A 22,000-nucleotide genomic window follows, 5' to 3' on the forward strand; every position below is an offset into this window, starting at 1 on the left:
GGTGGGTTCATTAGGAAGGAAATTAAGTCGTGAATGCTTAACCCACTCGGAGTCGGAATACTTTCTTCTAGTTATATCAAAAGCAAAGAAAATGTTTCTGGTTTCTGTTTACACAGCTGATTTTATTATTTATTTCAGTACTATTTTACATCCTGAACAGTCGTTTAAGTACCGATAACAGTAGTATTTCAGTGATATGCACGATGCAACGCGGATTGCATCCGATAACTACGGAAAATACTCACGATTTTGAATGGATTAATGCAACCCGAAATTAGATAGGAACCACGTGATGATAAAGTGAAATGGGGGCATTCAATGAAAACGTGTATTGGTTTGCAGTAGACGAAGCTCTAAAATTCGCTGTCGATTAGCCTTGGAAGTAACACTAACGTCGCGTGTTTGCTTAAATGGCCCGTTTCTTCGCAGCTCCTTTCGCCATCGACAATTAGCGGTTATGAAATGCTAATAACTACCTGCCTATCGTGATATCGCGTTACGAGGAGTCGCGAACAGGTCGAAGGTAACGATCCATTAACCGAGGACGACGTTTTATAAACGCGACCGCTGCTAACTCACCCTCTGTTTTTAACGAAACTGGGTCGAGCCATCTCGCGGACGTACTGCATGATGACCACTGGGTATCTGCGAATTACCGATATCACCGACGTGTAATCGGCAATCTCTTGGCGCGAAACCACTAATCCTTTAATCAGGAGCGTAGCTCTGCTTGTCCTGATACAATCGTAGACCGTTTGGTGCCGCAACTGAGCAAACAACGTCTATGCCAACGGGGGTGGGCGCATGCTACGCATTGCCTTTATTGCTACGGTAAATCAAACGGATCTCGATAATGCAGAGTTGACCTTACCTATAAGGTAAGGCCAGGTTTGCACCGTAAATTTCGTCAACAGCAGTAAACAGTAATTTTCTTAGCGACGATTGTCGATCAATACCATCGGCTCGCTTGTAATCCGATCGTTAGGAAGACGAGTTAACTTGTCATTTTGAAAGTGTTCACGTGGCAGATTATCTCAGGTGACTCGATGGGAAATCGATACAACAGCAATTCGACGACAATATTATATTTCAGCGGAAAGAGTTACTTCTTTTTGGTTAGTTGCTGCATTCCACGCACGTGCAACATAGGAATAAATCACAGTTAATCTGTCGCCATATAAAGGGCGTATAAAGGGTTAACAAATATACAAGAGAGAAATAACTAATAGCTCGACCAACCCTATCTTCCCCTATCGATGCTCTTTAATCTCAGGAGGAAAAAACGTTCTGTCAATGTTACGTTAGATATTGCAAAACTGCGTGAAGGTAACGCATGGAGAGGAGGTTAATGCCCATTAATTGTTATCGTTAACGATCGCGTCGCGAATTTAGACGGCAGATTAAAAACAGGCTGGTCTAATCGTTTCACAGGCAACGCTATCGGCGCCATCAAAAGCGGCGACGTTAGCGCGTACAATAATTACAACATTGCGTCGGTCAGCGCATCGTGTGCCGGCGATTATAGCAAGAACAAATCAGCGAGCCGTTGATAATGCATCGTGAAAGATCCACAAGGCGGTTGCATGATAATACACGGCCGTGCGCGAGACACGCAGCAGGTGTACAAGCCGTTTCACGAGCAACGTTACGAGTAATTTTCTTGGAATTTATTCATGCTCTTCTCGTAATTTTTCCCCGGATTTCATTGCGTAAACTTTAAAGCCCCTCCTCAGAGGACGGGGAGAAAGGAGGAGTAACCGAGGAATTTTAAACGGACTTTGAAATAATTAAACTATTAATTTGCATAAGTTTTACTCGAGAAGGTACGGAGAAGTATAAAGCTCTTCGGGTGGGAAGCTCGTCTAACAATAGGCAATCCGGTTCCCCTTCCTGCGCTCTGCTCCTTTCACACTGCAACCGTGATAGGCCATTATGCTTTGCCCTATCGTGATACCGCTTTCTGCGGTTAAATTATTTCGGAAAAATTGTAGGTAGCATGAACTATTCAGTACATGGAAGTCTATTGAAAATCATGTTCGAGCTCGTTAAAGTTTTACTGTATTACAAGATGTAAGGTCTACAATTTCACAACGATGTTGAAAACATTGATATGCTTATGGTAAGTCGATAAGAAGCTTTCCTTGAAATCATTTCAGGAACTATACACGCAGCACAAGATTTGTAATTTTACTCGGTCTTCCTGGAACCCGCGTCTGATCATGCACGACCCTTTTCTACTTCAACCTCTACCGTATCTTTTAATTATAAGAAGTAACATACATGCAATTCCTAAAGTATTCACAAGAGTACAGTTCTACACATTCCTACTCACAAAGAATTGTGAGATAGTAGAATACTACCTCTACGAGCATCCACTGACAAGAAGACCACCTTCGTGCGTTCCAAATGAAAAGAAGCCACGGCAATAAACAGACCCAGGCTAGAAGGAATTTCCTTCCCCAAAAGAGACCCACTGACCGTGATAACGTCCTCGGAGGAACCTCAAAGAAAGTCACGGTAAAGGCTCGCGAAAAACCCGCGTCGCGGCTAGTGAAACGGGCTGCAGGGGCGCGTAGGTAACGAAGGCCATAACTCCCCGCCGAAATTAGTAACGGTTAGGCCTGCAAACGGGCGGGCAGGCGAGCGAGCGGCCGCCGGACAGCCAGCCGTGACATTAATCGCGTCTGTAAATTTCAGGAAAGCACGGCCGGCATAGCTGTGTACTTGGAACGCGGCGACCGAGGGCGAAAGCGTGTGGGGGTGGGGAAAAGGGGCGGTTGGCCGACGACACGACGACGACACGGCATCCCCCTCGTAACGTGGCTGTCGATCCGATCATCGGCGAGCATCGAACCCTGAAAATCGGGAATTGGAAATGGTGCAGCGGAGCCGGGGCGATTAGAGCTTCCCTCGGCTTTGCTCCATTTCTTCCGGGCGAACTTCACGGACGAACGTTAGATAAAGACGTCCGTCCTTCCCCGTTAACGCGATCCCACCGTAACGCCGATCCAAGGAGATGGTTTTTTAATCCCTGTGGAACGCCGAACGAGATAACTTACTCGAAGGTAATGGAAATTCAGATAACGCCCGACACGATTTCGGTGCGAGACAATGTTCGTTAACCGGTGTACCGTTTAAGCCATTTTTCTTCAACGAGAGGGCGAGAGTATGCTTAAAGTACAGGAGTAGGGCGGCCTGTTGGAGGATTGGCATAAATAGAGGCATAGTGTTTGGAGGATTAAGAAGGGGGGCTGTGAGTATTTAGGGACGAAAATTAACAAAGCAGATAATATTAGTCATTGGATTGTAGAGGGTTCTGTATATAGGAAAACAAAAAATATTGCTGGGTCAAGGCAGGGTAGGGGTCCTATCTCCATTGTTCTATACTTCAGTCATGATGTCACTTGCCCCACTACTATCCGACTTTCTTCCAAACCCCTCGATTTGGAAATCCTGCCTACGATTTCGTCAGTCACTCCTCAGCCTTCGATCGGGTCGGATCGTTCTATCGATCACCAGGTTTTTGTCTGAGAAGTTACTCGACCACCCTCTGGCCAGCTGTTCTACTGGTCACCTCTGACTTTTGACCAGCTCCCACTGGTCACCCCTACCCCTCGATCAGCTAGCATTCATCAGTCCCTCCTCCTGCATCAAAATGAAGATTGAAGACATCGCAACTATCGAGGGATTTCATCAAGAGAACCATTAAGAAAGCCATCCAGCTATCTGATTCGCAGATTAGACTTTAATGGTCCAAGACTAGGTTTAAGAATTTAGACTTCAATCTTTTCTAGATGTTTTGTTAACTTGTTCCTATTGTGAGTCTATTTCTATACAAGAACCGACACTTCAACGTAACATAAAAAAGTATGTGACCAGTATCCATATCCTCTGTAATCTCCATATCCTATCTCATTCTAACATTCGTATGCGTGTACTTTCCCTCTTTCCACAATTGGATTATCGGAAGCTGAACTGTTTTTCTACTTCCCTGAAATTAGTCCAGGTAGGAGGAAAAACCAGTTTCATGTACGCACCCGGAAAATCAGGGCGAGATAGAGGCTCGCGCTTCCTCTGTCTCTCGTGATTGACGGCTCGTCGCGTGGACCTCGTCGATTTTGCAGACTTGCAGTTTTTTCTCTCGTCGTCAGCAAAACCGAGAACGGGCCGCCGCTGACTTCGCTTGAATCCAAGGTTCGCGACGAGACTTGATTGTATTGCAAAAATCCAGTCTGCGTGAACATACCGACTCGATACATTTCATAAAAATGATCTCCCCCAAAAATCGAAACCACTGTTAACACAATATTGCACTTCAATTTAGTCAGTCCTAAACTGAACAGAGCTTTCCTCTCCAAAAAAGCTATTCAGACAAAACACAACGCAGAAGTCCTCTCGAAAACACTCGACCCGTTCCTCCAATTTTTTTCAATTCCCATTGGAAATCAGTCTGTACGACCCTCAATTTTTTAACACTTCTCGTTTGAAACGCTCCTTCGCGGCACAATCGATCCACGCTGGTTCTTACTATAGGCATGACGGCCTTCGAACCGATGCATCGTTCGATCCCCAGCGTGACACGTGTCGGCTGCGGCAATTATACTCGCTCGTGTGTAGCCGATATCTATCGGGTGTCCAAATATTGTTGCCACCAGCGAACACGTGCCATATTCGGGCGCGTGATATTAATCAGATATCGCGCGGATGTGCGCTACGTTGCTGGAATATTGCCGCCGCGGTCTATGCGTATACCTAATAACGGATGCCTTCTGAAGATCGCGCTTCGTCGCTGTTGGACATTGTCCACAGATTTATGGGGCTCGCGATAACGGATAATTAGACTCGAATCGTAGGTTCAGCGATACCGATCGCTGGCTGTTTATCGCCGAGGAATTTATACTCGCTTCGTGAGTCTGCACATATACGCACGTGTAACATATGTATACCAACACGCGCGCAAAAAATGCATCCCGCAGGCGTACGTCGTCAGCATTAGCATATGCATGGAGGGGGCGTGAGATTTGGTAAAACTGCGCGGGCTCTGAGCGGAACGCTAGCTCGCGAAGCTGGACCAACGACCGCGACCCAAAGTTCCCGGCGAAGCGATAGAAACGACGATAACCGTCCGACATCCGACGCCGTTATCGCTGCAAATCTGCGACAACACCGAAACGCGGACCCATTGTCGGGGCCAATTGCTGCTGCTCGCAATTCCTCGTTTTTCGGCTTATTCTTCCTCCTCCTTTACAGTCCGGACGCCGCCATTAATCGCGGAGCAGTATCCGCGCGAAATTCGCCCAGCGTCGGCATAAGTCCCGCAGGGAGCCCCGAGAAATGGAGTTTTACCTGGTTTGTTGAAAAAGTTGGATCTTCTCGCGTAGTAGAAGCTAAACTGCATCGTAGTGCGAATGCTTGTTTTTGGCGCTGAAAGGATTTCTATCACCAACTCGTGTCGTTATTGTGTAGCCATAGTTGTCTGTCTCATTTAAGTATATTAACGAGTAACGTCGAAGTTTCTGTGTACCACAAATGAGGGACGAAGGAAACAGGTACAGATTTAATGAGTGAATGCTGGCAATTTGTAGGATGAAAATAGTCGGGTTCGCGAGTTTAGCGCTCGAAGCGGATACAGGGCTAGGGGAAAAAGAGAAATCGAAAAGTGTTCGTTCGTAGTTAAGCGAAATGTTGTCACTTAACGCGAAACGCGTGAAGCGCAAACTTAACTGGGATTCACTTAACCGCACGATCTCCGGTCGGGGCACGAGGAGAACGGAGGTAGAGAGACAGAATTCGAAATTAGCAACGAATTAGGGCTTATTTACTGTCAGTTTCAATATTGAACGATATCGAGAGGAAGTTGGTCGCCTGCAATGGTTGCATTTCCCTCGCTCATTTTCGATATAATTTCACCATTATAGCGACGCAGATTCATATCGCAGTAATTCTGCGCGCTATGCCTGCCATCGGCCACGTCCACGTTAAATTAAACCAAACCCGCAGCAAATAACGAATTCGTTTGAACTGCGGGATATGGGTCCGCCATGAATTTTCGGATTTAATCGCGATCGATCCCCATTTTCGTTCAACCTCCGCTCGATATCGTCCGTCTTAACAGCTTCGTCCGTTCTCGTGTCGGAAAATCCCGTGGCCACCAGCGATCTTCTCTCTTACCTTCTTTCCTACGACGCGACCCCCAAAGGAGCGCGATACTCGGGCCGAAAATTCGTTTAAGCGAATTCGCGAAAATTGCCAAGCAAAAACCTAATTCCCCATTCATACGGGGCATTCATTTCGCGGCGGTCATAAAAAGGGGATTGGAGTGTCACGAGAGCCCAGCCGGATTTCCATCGGACGGCATTGTTCCACCGATCGCATTTTTCTTCTCACGGTTGTACTTTAGAGACACTGTGGCGCTTTTCTCGAGCGTGGCTCGTTGAATATCGTCGGGTTTCTGCCGCGTTTTTGCAGCACTCTAACGATTATCAGGTATTACTGACGGTTATCTGATTTTAAATCTACTGCGGTATCGTTCAGGTTATATTGAAATGTGGTGGGTAGTATTCCCGTATTTACTGCTATTCGTGCGTCAAACGTGCAGATATATTTTTATAAATAGACTAAAAAGAAAGGGATCAGTAGAATAGAAAAATAACATTTCTGACTCGTGACGATATTTTCAATTTTTGTCGTAAACATTTAAAAGATTCATATGCCATTGTTTCTGTAGAATTTTATTCATATTTGAATTTCCTGTAGGAGCACTGTGGAAATGGGAATGTACATTAAAATTGGGAATGTACTCCGGAAGATACATTACTATTGTAGAGTTGTTTAAGTGAAGTAGTCCATATGCAAGTATTTCGCAATTGTTACAAGATTATATAGAAAAATTTTCCTGAATAAAATTGCGATACAGTGCATCTCATATGCATTTAATAATGACATAAGAATAAATTATGACAGTTCAATGTACGAAACTGGTTGCTGAGGCGTCAAGAACATAAAATGTCGCTCGATACAGCTCCTTATTGCATCTTACATCAACTTCACACTTAAAATTTTGATGCCACTCAATAGGCTCGTAATTCTCGTAAAAGCAGTAAAAGATCGCGTCGGCAACAAAATTTCAAATTTAAAAACGCTTAAGATTAAGGTCTGCCCAAAAGGAATCCCGAGACAACTTCATTAGTCGTTCACGGCTTCCATGGCTCTAATCCCGTGCTCGTTCCACGGGGCCAATACGTGGGAGGATCGCAATTTCAACGCTGAAAACATGCTCGACAGATGCGATACCTGTCGAGGGAGCCTCTGGCAAGGAGCAAGAGACGCGCTCAGAACCGGTAAGGCCGATTAATCGAGCAGGCCACGGACGAAGCAGGCAGAGCCGGTCGTACAGGTTCCTCGTTCGACTAACCGTCGCTCCTACCGATCTTGCTGACGATGGTTGCTGCTGTTTCTGCTCCCGCTTCAGCTGCCGTGCCACCGTCTAAGCTCTCGACTCGCGGATAATTGATACCCCTGCGCTGATTAGCCATCGTAGGTCGAAAAATCGTGGAATTATAGGGGCGACGCTATCGGCGGGTCGATTAATATGCACGGTTGATAGAAATTTATGGCAACACAGAGACCCGTCGTTCATTACCCGTATAGGCCACAAATTTCGCTGCTAACCAGAGGCGACTTAAGGGTTCCTGTGTTAATTAAATGTATTTATTGGGCAGATCAATAATGAACGACGACGAATGGGGGTGCATTCGATGCCGCGGGCAACGGGCGTTCGGAGGAATTAACGAGCGATAAGGCTTATTTATGGGAAATTATCGTTTCGAAAGTTCTTATTTTACGTGCCGTTTCGATGACTACCGCTTCCCCTCGATTACGTGCTACACACTGTATCTAACAAATGATCACGGAGACGTTAAGTAGAGGGAAAATTGCGATTCCTTGCATCCTCGTGATAGCGAGGAACAGTGGTCTTTACTCGAGCTCAGCGTTTCGCTCTTCGAGAGCGGCCGATCATTTTTCTCGTCAATCTCCGCGGAAACCGACGAATCCGGTCCTGCAGGTTTCGCATCCTGTTCGCGTGGCAGGGGAAGAATCCACTTTGCGCGAAATGAGAAACAGCCAATTGCCTCGAGAGATCGGGCCGATATGTGATCACAAAATCCAGGCGTGTCCGAGCGACTGGTTCGCAATTAACAGGGAAATAAGACGTCAAAGAGTCGTTATTAATTTAACCATTTACGAGAGACTAGTAGTGACGGTCGATCTAATCGCCACGTCTTCCGCTGGACGTGCTGTCTGTGAACGTTTCCAAAGGGTGACAGGTATCATGACCACCTTCTGTATCGTCGATAGCTGATAGCTTATTAGGGAAGTTCACTTGACAGTTTGACCTTTGAGGATAATATTTAAGCAATCGTGTAAGCCTTCATCGTGTAGACTTCACCTTTACCTCAAAGTATTGATTTATCCTCTGTGTCAGCAGGTGTCTAAGCTAGAAACTGTAAGTTAATTGTTAGGGGTGATAAAATAGTCTTTGACTGGAAACTTCCAAAAGAGGTAGCGGTATCCTCTTCAAGCCCAGACTCTTTGTAGGTTTAACTTTGTCCTTTAGCTGACCTGTCAAAGCCAGTTCGCTCAGTATAAGCTTTACAATCCGCTCTTTTATAGTCTCACTACGTGCCTCGATTCTTACAGAAGGATATCTCTCTATTCTCCATCTTCCACGACAGTAAAGGACACATTTCTCTCGCTATCTTCGATCGAACTCAACATTTCAACGTTCTGTTCATTATCTACGCTCTCCTTTTGCCATATAGACACAGAACAAGTCCGACAGTTAAAGTGGCAATATCCCTCAATGGTCTTGACCGACCACTCAAGTTTGCATCAGTTACTATGCCCAGGCAAATTAGAGAGGCGACATATCCGGTCACGACTAACAAGTTAGAAATAAAGATAACAGTCGACTGACGCTCCTCCTTCGTAATTCGCCTCCTTCGATTTCTGTCACGATGAATCCTTTATCGATCCACGACGAAGGCATTAAGTAGCAGGCAGCGTGGCAAATGTTTCGGAACTAATTTAAAGTTAGCCAGGGCTCCTCGGGCCTTGGCGACATTTTAAAGAGTTTCCAGGCGGTGTCATCCACAGGATATGTGCGAATTCGCCGATTAAAACGTGGGACACGTACACGATGGCAGTTGCGCACAGTAGGACGAGGTTCGAGTCGTGTCTCCGTGCCTCAGCCTCGAAATATCGATATCGCGACACAGTGTCGACAGCTCGTGCAACTTCGACATAAGTTTCTCCCGCGATTCTCTCGTCAGGGATGGTTCGTACGGGGACAGTGTTTACCAATCTGCACGGTCGCGTGAATTTAGAGCAACCCGAGCGTAAGGACCGTTCGAACTCCATTGTTCGCGAAGTTGTCGCGGCTGAGTCGCGAAAGGGAACCAGGCCTGGAACCGAACTGCAGTCACCGCTGTCTGGGGCGGTGTTTGCATCTTTAAGTGTCTCTGATTGTTTGGCCTGTGACTCGCGACCGAGATTGTGACTACTCGCGCCGCCCTTCTTGCAGACTCTTCCGATCTCGCCCTAGCATCGAACAGGTTGTATCGACAATCTTCCAGGCGCGGCTCTGTTCCAGACGAAGATCTGTTTGCTGTGGGTAAATCGAGGCCGCGCTGGAACGGGGAAGAGCTTTTCAAGAGCTGTCGCGACTGAATTGTTTGGAGAGAGGGCTCCGCCGTGTGTTAGGATGCAGTGTTAACGCACTTTCCGCGATTCTCCTCGATGGGGGAACGTTCGTTTCGCATAAAGATAGTGTATGGTGGAACTCTGTTACATAGAGCTGTAGTTATGAGCCGAATGTTTGCGCTTGGTTTCCAGTATGCTATCTTTCTATATATTCAGGCAAGGATGTTAAAAATATAAAGGCTATTCAACTTTATATCGATGAGGTCTTTAACAGAGTCCTCGATGAAGTAGATACTCGTCTAAAGATTGAAAAATTGATAAATTTAGATATCTTCATATTTTCTACATCTTCTACATTCCACTTTGGAGCACTTCTCGGCAGTTTCTTAAATTCCTCAAGCCTTTCCTAAGTATACGAGATCTTACACTCCCCTGAACAGAAGTTCACTCGGCCCGCTTACCGATACAGGAAGAAATCCAGCATTCCCATCCGAGGAAGCAAAGACGACCCGGATATCACCTTAATATTTGCCTCTAAAACGGAAACATTGCCCTAGCGAAATATCCTCGGCAAGGGTGCGCGGCACCCACGCCAGGCATTCCAGCGAAACTCGAAAAGCAAAGGAAATAGCTCTGCTAATAGAGTTAGGCGGTACACCCGGTATATTAAGGGGCCGTTGGCTTAAATTGCCTCTTCGCCTGCTCGAATCTTATCGTTTCGAGCGGCCGTGATTGCAACGAAAGTGCGCGTGGCAGCATGGCGTGCGGTGCACGACTGGCTTTCGGTGCATTTCCCTGTTCGCGTGTGCACCGACACCCACGCGCACGGTCGCAGGGCTCAGCTGGCACGCGCGTATATAATATCGACACAGGGGTAACGGGGACAGGGGGTGTGTGTGTATCGCAGAATCGGCTGTCGGGCTAATCCTTGTCGCGGGAGCAAACAAATAGGAGCAAAGGAAAGCATACGGCCAGGCCAGGTCCTCGTGCCTGCCCCAATATACGCGTGTAGCGGCCAATGTTTTATCGCGGCGGAACGCGGGGAATTTTTCACCGGATAAACCTCGAAACGGTGCTGCAGAGCTTTTTCCAGAGCGTCACTTTTTGCGGAATTAGACACGGCCGAGAGGATGGAAAAAGCGTCGCGCGGATTTAGAGCGGTACCAGCGCGGCGGGGTGCGAGGGATAGGGAAGAGGGGGAGGAGGCTCGTTAAATCGCGCGGCTCGAAGCGAGCCCGCAACAGTCTGTGTATTATGATATTACCTATCGCGGCCGATGGACGCGCGACGACACACAGCCGCGGCTGGTCGTCGGTCACGGAGAAATTGCTAAATCTGCCGATCCGCATGATCCGCGCTACGCAAAATAGCCTGCGGCCGAGAAACGATTAGATCGCCTGTGCCGCGGCGCCAAAGGAATTCTTTGCGGCGGCCGCGCCGCTTAATTGACAGCTAATCGAATAGACTGTTTCAGCTGAAGCTTTCTAGTGGACTGCTGAACGCAAAATCGTTATTCGAGTGGATTGGAAGGGAGAAAGAATGCTATGGATATTGTTGTTCTTGGAGTCAATTAAGAGGACATTTTTAGGCGGGTGTTGGTACGTTAATTGGGTTGCGTCCTGATTAAGGAAATTGAAGGAGCACAATTTTGTACCTTAGAGCCAGAGTAACTCAAGTTCTTTTTTGTTATTTTTCTGGAGAGCCGGAAAATAAATGCGATTACTCGTTCCTTCACATAGTATTTGAAGTAGTTTATGCTATTAAATTACCCTAACTTATAACGCACCTTAACTATATTTCTATTATTCTAATAAAAGTGACCGTTTATGTTCTCCTCGAATGATATTCATTTAAGGGGAAAAGAGTAACCTAATAAGACTCAAGATCAAATGTACCTGTATCGCGCGACTTTCTACTGACTTCCTACTACTATCGACACGAACGAGCGGATGTTACGTCATGGTGGCGTACATTTTTCGCAACTAGTTAAAAAGGCAATTTAACTTTCCTCTAGCGCGCTTAATGCGGCCATGTTATCGAGTTCTGCTCGTTGTTCAGACTTCGAACGCGATGTTATTCTAAACAACGCCTCCGAGGAGCGGCGCTACTTTTTCGTATCCTGAAGCCCCCGTTTCTCAACCTTTCCATCAGAGTCCAGCTAACCGAGCCATTGTCGCATCCTGGTTCTCCACGGGCGTCGAACAATGAATAGCAAGATGGAGTAGCTACCGGAACGGTGTATCGTTCGCTGACCGCGTATGAATTTCACATGGCCATCAGTCTCTTTCAAGTACCCTCGCCGGAACGAGCGTTTGACCTCGCGGCCTGCACGCGAGTGTCACGTCGCGGGCTAAAATATTTTGTCCCGCCGCGCAAGGCCACGTCCCCCGCCCAGCCCCCTTTTTCTGCGCCTCCCCTTGCACGCTATTCCCGCGTGTGTCTGTGTTTTTTTTATTTTGACGCGAGAAAAAATCAATAGACGGCCGCAGGAAATTGAATTTGACCCCGCGCGAACTGGCCCGCCGCCCTGTATCGCAGCTGCCGGTCCCGCTGGTAAAAAAGGGAAAACGAGCGCGAAGGAAATAGCGCTGTCGGCCGGACAGCGACCTCCATCGAGATTCATTCGATTTCTAGCCCGCCTGAAAAATATGTTCAACCCTTTGCGCCCGTCGCGTCTGTTCCCAGTCATCCGGCTGGATATCTATTCCATTCGCGCGTCCGTTCGCCGTCGCTGGAGCTGGATGCGCATCGCGTGCCTTTGTGCCGTGTACATCTGCTGACATTGAATGTGATGGATGTGGCACGTGGCGTTTTTTTCGGACCGCCCCTGCGTTCGAATATCTTTATTGAAACGGATTATCAGAAACGTTGTTGCACCTTTTGTGGCGCGAACGTTTTTCGCGGAAAGCTGGCAGAGTATTTCCCCTGTGGGTGGAAATGCTGTAGGCCTAGAAGTGGAAAGGCAAACCTAGAGGGCTGTTGCGCTGGGGAAATGTTCGCAGCTGCATAAGAAATGCATTTGAAAAAGTGGACGGTCGAGAGCAGAGAGAAAGAATGCCGGGGAAAATTGATCTCCGCGGTGCGATCGTGTGCATTGCGAAAACAGAGAGATCTCTGATACTACTTCGCTGTTTTCCTCCTGGATTTATTCATAAATATGCATTAAGTTAGCATTCTCAATATTCTCTGGCATTATTGTTGTCGTCCGTTTCTTCGCTATATCATAACCAATTCAGAGACCAGTAGAAAACGTCCGCACAGCCATGTATAATAATCCCACGAAAGTGTACAGAAACACCTTCTCGTGCAGCGCGCATAGTGTAATCCTCTGAACTGAATCCATGCACCGAATGCTTCGTGACAGAACCTCGAAACCGTAACATAGATGTGCTCGGCTATAGTTACGGTTTTTGGATTTGTGTGCGAAACTATATACTTGGGGGAAGTATTTAAATAAGCGAGATTATTTTAGAAATACAGAAACTGAGGGAAATAGGAATGCCGTTGCAAATTTCTAACTTTGAATTTGAAAATTTGAATTTGAAAATTTGAATTTGAAAATTCGAATTTAAAAATTTGAATTTGAAAATTTGAATTTGAAAATTTGAATTTGAAAATTTGAATTTGAAAATTCGAATTTAAAAATTTGAATTTGAAAATTTGAATTTGAAAAAGCTGTTAAATACGTAAATTTATATTCTTGATGTTTCAAACTCACCTTCCTCGTCGCTACCGATCATAGCGTAACGCTCGTATCCTGTGAGGTTCCTAACTGCTCCCAGACCGAAGTCGTCTTTCGTCCACTGAATGGGTCCCTTCTGATCGAGGACTCGGCAAGGAAGGGTCACTCGGCTGCCAATCACCGCGGTCTGATCCATCGGCTCGATCGCGAACCGCTGATAAACTACTTCCGTGGTCGTGATCGGCCTCACCGTAGAGGCCAACGGCGACACGTTGGTCATGTTCATTGCGGACGTTGTCCTGGTTCCCAGCATCAGCACCAACGACAGCCAGATCATGGGTGATCTCGATCGCGACGCGTTCCTTGTTCTCGCGCTAGAAACAGAAATAGCAAAATAGTTAGAAAACTGCGTAGGAAGTAGGTAATGAAAAATTTAAGAGCTAAAAAGCTTTTACTTACGGAATAGGAATTTCGTATATTCTAAAATCTTCAAATATTCAAATCCCTCTAATATTTAAATTCTTATTTAAAATCTCGAATACTAAAATTTTCAAATATTTAAACCTCTCTAAAATAGAATGCGCAACGGTGCAATTTTGGTTGTCAATATTTCATAAGTTATTGCCCATATATCTTCAAAAAATGGATATTGATGCATTCAGCTTGACGAATTCTATAAACTGACAAGGTTCCAACAAAAAGCGGGCGTTATTTCGCAGGAGCTCTATTCGTTACTAGACTTATACTGTCAGAGTATCGACGCACAATTAGGGATCACCACATATCCCGAACTAGTACAAATCTCCATGTTACAGCGGTGTATTTACGAGGTATAGCACGCCTGAGGCGTAATGCCGTGCCGTAAATTACCTCTCATAGTCGATCGGAGGGTGAAGGAGAGGCGCTAGGTCGACAATCGAATTATACGCGTCGAAACGTGGAATAAAGGCGGTGCTAACAGCGGCGCGGCCGTAACGTACTTACGAGCGGCGTAATAATATTCCTTACGCAGCCATCGTTAAGGGTAAGGGCGGTGAGTTCGTTATTTAACTCTTTTTTTCCGACGGGTTCCGCCAGTCGAAGCTTGTTTAACGATCTTGCAGACGGTGCAGCCCCCGTCCCCTCCTGCATCTCGCTGACTCTGTTCACCTTTGGTGTCGTCCTTATTTATCTTTACAGTCCCATCGGATTCGGAAAGGCGAGAGAAAGAGGGACGGAGGAAAAGTCATCGCCAGTAAATGGGACGATAAAACTATAGCCTATACAGCAATTTATTATTGCGCTCTAGAGCGTACAGCCGGTAGCGCACGTGATGCCACCATTATGAAAGTAGAAGGAGGGTGGAAGAGACCTCTTTTTTTACGAGGGTAATGCTGTTTTGTCGTTGCAGCGAAAAATACAGCGGCCGCTGGCAATTATTACGTCGGACGCTTTACTAGCGTACAGGGTAGAGGGGACGATTCTCTTGTCGTGGAACATCGACGGGGACGGTCGCTAAACGATCGAGAAATACTTTAATAAAACTCAATCAACTCGTGCTCTCGCCGATGCTGCGACAATTACATTCGTAGCCCGGGGGGACGTGATCGATATTGAGATTCTTCATCGCGAGTACCCCGTGCTTCCGTTATTTTCGCATATCCGAAGAGACAAGCTTCCCAGAATATTATCTTTCAACATCGTCGCCCAGCTTCGTTTTACGCGAGGCATCGATCGTTTCGCAGAAACAGGCGTTCCACTTGCTGCAGTTTACACGTCGATCGCTGCCCCGACCGACCCCGCCTCCACAGTAGAACGCGTCCATCGAAGAAGCACAACAGCCAGGCGACTGTGCGAGCCTCTTAATCGTTTCATCGACCTCTCAATTAACTTTCATTCGTCTGGCTGACGCTCGAATCACTCGACGTCGCGTCGGTGCCCTCCCCTGAGCCGCGTGACGAGAAGATTGCTCGTGGGCGCGCTCGTCAGGAGGCCTCGAACGCGGAAGGATCGTGCGCTGGTTGGCCTGACGTACCTTCTTGTCCATTTCTTCGCAACTTCCGCCCCTCCGTGGTTCTTGGATGTATACGCTTTGAGAGAAGCTCGTTACACGACGTCGGCGCTGCGCTTCTTAGAGCAGACGAGCTGGATGTCGCTGGCGGTTCTTGCCGCGGCGTGTTCCGCTGCTCGACAAAGGGAGGATGTCGTAAGACGCTCGTACGACATAGCGACCAGCCGTTTCTTACGAGCTCAATAGGATAATAACCCCGTGGCCGCATCGCTACTGGCCGAACGAACCACGTTTCAATGGTGTACACGAGTAAGTAATGGGCTGTAATAATAATTGCGCTTGTGCCGTTCCTGCCCGTCCCATGCCGTCTCCACGGAACTTTGATATGTGTCTGGGTAACGCGACACGGCGTTCTATGTGGGCCACGTTTCCTGTCGTCGTTGACAAATGCCTGGATCGGCTGCTGCGGCTTTGCGGCTTGAATCGATAGCGGGGGCAACTTTAACGCGTTCACCTGTGCCTCACGCGTTGGACTCTCGTCCCTATCGATGCGGGAAATGAAAATGTCGTTACATCGACCGTGAAGAGGGGAACGATCGCACCTGGTGATATAGTCATTTCGCAGGGAAAATAGAAATTAGACTGGGTTTGGCGAATAGCGGCTGTTGGCTGGCTTCGATTACTAAGAACAAGAGAGACGGACTTCCCCTTCTCTTGGATCGATACGGGCTACTGGAAATAGTTCCTGACTAGGGCTCAAGAGAAGGTAGACACTAGCGGATGTTCCTGTTATCGCTTGGGAATAAGCTGGGGACCATCCTCTGCTATCAATTGTCAAAATTCACCACCTCATTTCTGAACTGAAGCTTCTGTATTCCCCGTGTTGAACAATGGGGATTGATACTATCAATTAATTTTAATCCGAGCGCTCGCAACGTAGAAATTTCACGAATAGCTCATCCATTATTTTACATTCCGATCGGACATTATAATTCAAGGATTACGCTGGGTATCTCGATAGCAGCACGGTAAATAATCGTCGATGGGTGAAAAATTTCGGAAATTTATCGTCGGACGGGTGTATTTTTCTCGGCCATGCGCGTATTCCAGCGACGTCCCAATCTGGGGACCGATGACCTCGCAAATCAACGATTTTTAACCATTACTACTCACGCTACCGTTCGTTACGCGCGCTCGCATCGTGGCATAATCGCACCAAGCTGAAACGAATCTTTCCATAGAGAGGTGGAAAAATTGTCCAAACGAAAAATAAAAAAAGGCAAACAGAGACTGTCAGGTATAATAAAAAAATACGCTTCGTTATCTCTTACACAACCAGTGAAACTCAAGGGGCAATTAAAAAATTCCGAATACTGAGGATAATCGTAACATCACAACACGTGATTCAACAATAGGCTTCAGGAACGCGATCCATCGATGATTGGGCGTTGTCGAGCGCGCAGTTGTCTCCAGTATCAATTGATTCGATCGCACGTCCTCGACACTTTTTATCGACGTCGAAAACTCGCGCGGTTTGAGGCGATTGTGCACGACTGGCCACGCTCCGGCGGTCCATCCATCGCTCCCTGTCCGTAGCCATGTAACCGTGCGTCCGTAGATCATGTTCCACCGATAAAACGGTGCAACGCGGCGGAGCCTCGCGATAATTAATTGCCGGGCTGCTCGTTCGAACAATTACACCTGAATGCCGCAGCAATTATCAGCGCGGCGAGACGCGCGACGCGGTCGAACAAACGCACTCGTTTGTCGCGCGGCTGCTTACGCGAGTCATCGAAATTTTTGACGTGCTGCGGCGAACGTTATCGTGGCTGGATAAAAACGCTTGGCTCACGAGACGAGGCGTAATCGAATGGCCCCCTAGACGAAGAACGCCACTCTCGCGACGGAAATTACGTAACGTGCGCGACCCGCGATGAAGCGTCTTCCCGTTGCCTTGGAAAACTGCACCGTTACCAGGCAATCCTGTGTCTGACGGGTTGAAAATCGAACGCGCCAAGCAGGCCATCGGATACAAGTCCCTGTCGCCGAGCTATCGAGGAGTCGCGACGAGACACGGTGTCTCTGATCAATTTGTCATCGCGTGACCTAGTATCAAGCATACGTGTCACGTCGCTTCTGGAAACGCTCACCTCGGCTAGGGATAGGAGACAGGGCACATGGACAATCGATTCTCGCGCGCGATTCCTCCCACTGTCATTTAGATGTTGTGTAATCGTGATATGTTGGCAGAGATCACAGACCACGCACAGTGTATTTATAGACACGTGGTTCTATTGGGACCGAGAGCTTTGTGTGTTTGGCATGTTAGCCACGGAGAGATGGAGACAAGTTAGCGGAACTCGCAGAAAGAAATTTCTACTGTAAATAGATACACGAGCTCCTTGGAACTTGGGGAGTACGCGACGAAATTTGCTGGGAGCCTCTAAGGACAGAGCCCTCTTGTAAGGTCGCCTGAACTTCGACAACTGAATTTGTTAGGGAAGTCTAGAGAGCGAAGGACTTTAACTTTGAATTCTTGCCTCTTGGATCGATAAGACCGCCCCTAATTTTTACGAGCCCCCTTGTGACTTTATATCTCGTTTTCGTGTTCTTCGTGTACAGACGACCAGGCTTTGTGCGTGACCCAGAGTGTTAGTCACGCTGAGTAAAAGCCCACGTAGTAAATCGTTCAGTATATTAATTCGCTGTACAGTAGGATCTCGATTATTCAAAGTACCACGAAGTTCAAACTTGAAACATCCGTTTCATAGCTAGCTCTATTCTACTCTTATTGTTATTCCACTCAATATGCGCCACTTTAGATAACAAAAATTTTCAATATTCGAAATTCGGTTAATCAAGGTTCTACTGTACAATAAAAAATATTTCTCTGAGTCTACCAAAGCCTAAACTAGGTAGGTAGACCAACTACTCAGTAACTAATATTGGGCCATCAATGATACAAGTAGTATAACTCTACGCATGATCGTCCAAAGTGTTTAAGTCGACCAATAGCTCTGAAGTAGCCTGTAACTGAAGAATGTTGCCAAAACTCCTGAAATGCGCAAAAGCGCGGACTGAAAGCGGTCTAGCTGGTTTTAGAACCGAACCGAGAGATCTGGCTGGCTTTAGATAAACGTCAATCACGATAATGCTCCCTTCGAACGAGAGACAAACACTAGGAGGGGATTCGATCGTGGCAACTTCGATACGCTCGCCGGTGTTTTGCTTCGCCCTCAGCTCGCCAGGCCCCGATAACTACGAAACCGTAATATCTCTCTCGTGTACGCCTTTCAATTTGAATAATCCGATGAATAAATTTGCCCGAGCATACAGCGCGCCGCAATCACAGCGTCCCGTATCTCCTTTCGTCGCTGGAAACGCGTGTCCCTCGAGATTTTGTGGCGAACTCCCAGTGTATCGTCCAACTTTTAGTTGGCTATGAAAACATGTCGGTGAATGCTTTGGACTTGTCGTTGAACCACTATTTCATCCGCGGGTAAGGTTATTGGAGTTAGTCTTGCCCCATAGTAATTCGCTATAATTCAGAATTACCTGGTCTTCAGGAATTACAGTTATTTTCTGAATGGTAGAAGTAGTTTTCATTCAGTTTGCCTGGACTAAGGTATGGAGAAGAAAGACATGTTACTACAGAGAAATAAGAATAGAAATGGGAAAAGTTACATTCTGGGGGCAGGATGGACCTCGAAATTCGCGTTTTATCTCACGGTCGATTGGCCACCATTAACGACGTCATTAGTACTTTCTTGACTTCTTCGTCGGCTGCTCTGCTGAACTACACCATCGAAGCGACCAGCTGACGCGTGAAAAAGCTGCGAACTAGGTTGAGCCACTTCGAATATATCATTTTTATCGAGCGGCCGACACCTCCTCTAGCTCAATAATCCATAATCGATTCGACGGATTTCGATTAAATATCTATTAAGTCCGGAGGTTTTCAAGGGCCGTCAGGAGAGCATGACGAAATTGGGTCAGTCATGGCTGCCGCGTTTTGCGCTTCCTCTGGGAGCGTATGAAACATTCCTATTTAGAATGGTTCTGTGGCGTCGAGATTAGAATTGGCAGAGCGTGTACATATACGAGTCTGAGAGCATCCGACATCGTAACCTCAGAACCAAGCCACCAAACATCGCAAACTCATCCCTTCATCTTGATATTGAAAAATGTATTTCCTCTCCGCTCTGAATCACTCATTTAAAGTGGAACTCTCCCGCCACTCGACGAGCTTAATAAAGCTCAGAACACCATTGAATTATTAAATAATCGACGGTCGTTTGAAATTAAAGCCTCGAAGCTTTAAATTGTCACAGCCCCGCCCTCGGTCACTCTGCCCTTTTTGCTTCGGAACGGGTCTCAAGGCACACGCGTCGCTAGGGAAATTGATTTATTATCGCGTAACCGTTTTCCCGGGGCTGTGTTTGTCCGTATCAGTATTCACGGCGCAACGAAAACTGTCAGGCCTGGCCCGTCCTAACCCCGTCCCGATGCTAGACGCGGCTGTTGCAACGGGGACGCATTGTGTGCTCACACAACAATCAACATTGGCCGTGTGTGGTCCGCCGCTGCATACGGAACTCACAATGGTAAACTGACGCGTGTGCAGCGCGCGAGACACACCGATACCACGATAACGCTTCATGCGCCGACAGAACTCGAGATGCGATCCCCAGCGAGAGGGAGATAAGGGGGAGGAGGTCGAAACGGGGACGAGATCGCGGAGGCAGGCCTTTCTCGCGAGTTCACGAGCTCCTCTGCTCCACCCCTCCCCGTCGATCCTGTTTTAATTAACATCACGCCCTGTGGTCCACTATTTTCGGTGACTCCGAGTCGCAGCAACTGCGCCGGAAGTGCACCGATACTTACACGCCCACGCCCGACGTTATATCGTTGTCAGCCAGCGCTGTTTATTTAAGTAGCAAGCGCCGCAGAGCAGCGCCGTGAGACCTGGCACCGGTTTCACCGTCTGCCAACTATTTTTATGGGATCCATAAACAAGTGCAACGAAAGAGCACTAATACTGGCTCGTTCAGGCCCCTTTGGCGGCCTTTGTTTAGTGAAACCTTTAGGTGGCCTATAACCTTCCAGTCTTCTCATTCTCGTTAGAAATTGATCAGCCGAGGGGGAGTATTCGTGGTTGGAGCAAGAACTGCAAACACGCAGCGTTCACCACGGAATTAAGCAGGTTGACTGTTGTAAGTGCTCACGACTTGCGCGTCGATGAAGCGCTGACTCCTCATCGTGTCGATAATGCGCGTCATCGATAACACGAAGTTGGGTCTGTGTAACTTTGTTCTCCACTCGTGGTTATTCGATCAGAAGCGACCGTGGTTTACGTAGATTGTGTGTTTAAGAGTTGGCAGTGTTTCCTTAGATACTCAATGCTGTTTTGATTTCAGCTTGAATTCCTTGCTGCAATGATAACTCGGTGCTGTCTGTAGCTACAGATTTTGCGTAGAGCAGAGGTAAATACTCCTCCATTCATCAAAGTTCGCCCATTTCATTGGTTATCGATTCGACGTGAATGAAATCTCAAGTTTCGTTACCGTAGATTCACTCTTATATGTTGAATAATAATTGCCTAAACGAGGTATTAATAACCTCGGGAACTGGGTATTCGTTTTGCTTCAGCTTTATCGGGATAAAACTCGTGAAAAGTCCTAAGCCTATAACTCTACGCTCGTCCCATTGAGTCTGCGAGCAAAAGACGAAAGCAATTAAATTCAGACGCAAGGACATGTTCCGTGTTTCATCCTGGTGGCAGTTTCGGGTCCCCTTTTTCAAAATACGGGACACTTGACAAGACGTTTTGCGAGGCGCGGGACAATGCTACGGCTGGATTCGGCGGTCCATTCCGCGCTCGTGTCGGGGGCTTAAGCGCGTTACGTGTCCCCTTTTGTGCTCCAGAAAACATCCTGCCTACTCTACTGCGCGTCCTTCAGTCCCCATCTTAGCCGTGTCCAGATCGCGGAGGGTATTGCAGGAAAACCCTGTGCTGGACACGTACACAGCATTGAACTTATGCACTGTGACAGTGGCTTGGCTGGCTCGCGACGAGAAAACCCCTGATGTCCAAGAAACGCTCTAGATACGCCGCGTGATTTAAGATCTCGAGAGATCTGGATATCGGGAGGATTCCGGTGAATCCTTCGCGAAGACGATATGAGCTTCCCGAAGCGTACAATATGGGAAGGAAATGTTTCGATTTAGTGTTCTTTGTTGCAATTTCATGTGGAAAGAAACAGCTTATATTTTTGGAGATCCGGGAAACATATTTGTGACAAAGCAGCGGTATGGAAACGAATGAATGTTATTTGAACAGAATCGAGATAAAACTCCTGGCACTAGTGAAATACAGAACGGAGGGTTAGTGGCATGCGGCTATATACACTTCGATAAAATATGGTTTTGTACGGATCCCTTTAACCCCAGTAGAACTAATGGGTTTGCCCATAGTCCAGTGGACCGATTTTCTCCTTCATGTTAGCGTAGATTGCAGCCCATTCTCGAATATTAATCTCTAGAAGAGAAACTCTGTCGATAGTCAAACTACAGCTCCGCTCAAAACGAGGGATCCGAATCGTTTCACACAAATTTACTCCATTTCT

The 22,000-nt window shown here is 47.1% G+C and overlaps 1 protein-coding gene across 1 annotated transcript in view; it reads right to left on the minus strand.

Moving 5' to 3' along the window:
* LOC143180611 (irregular chiasm C-roughest protein) overlaps nt 1-22,000 on the minus strand; it is a 132,738-nt gene that overhangs the window by 27,412 nt on the left and 83,326 nt on the right. Inside the window, exon 2 of the mRNA XM_076380468.1 lies at nt 13,421-13,758. Within this exon, the coding sequence (XP_076236583.1) occupies nt 13,421-13,758 (338 nt within the window). The remainder of the gene's footprint in view (nt 1-13,420; nt 13,759-22,000) is intronic.

Source organism: Calliopsis andreniformis, chromosome 6, assembly GCF_051401765.1.
Source record: "Calliopsis andreniformis isolate RMS-2024a chromosome 6, iyCalAndr_principal, whole genome shotgun sequence".
Classification (NCBI taxonomy): Eukaryota; Metazoa; Arthropoda; class Insecta; order Hymenoptera; family Andrenidae; genus Calliopsis; species Calliopsis andreniformis.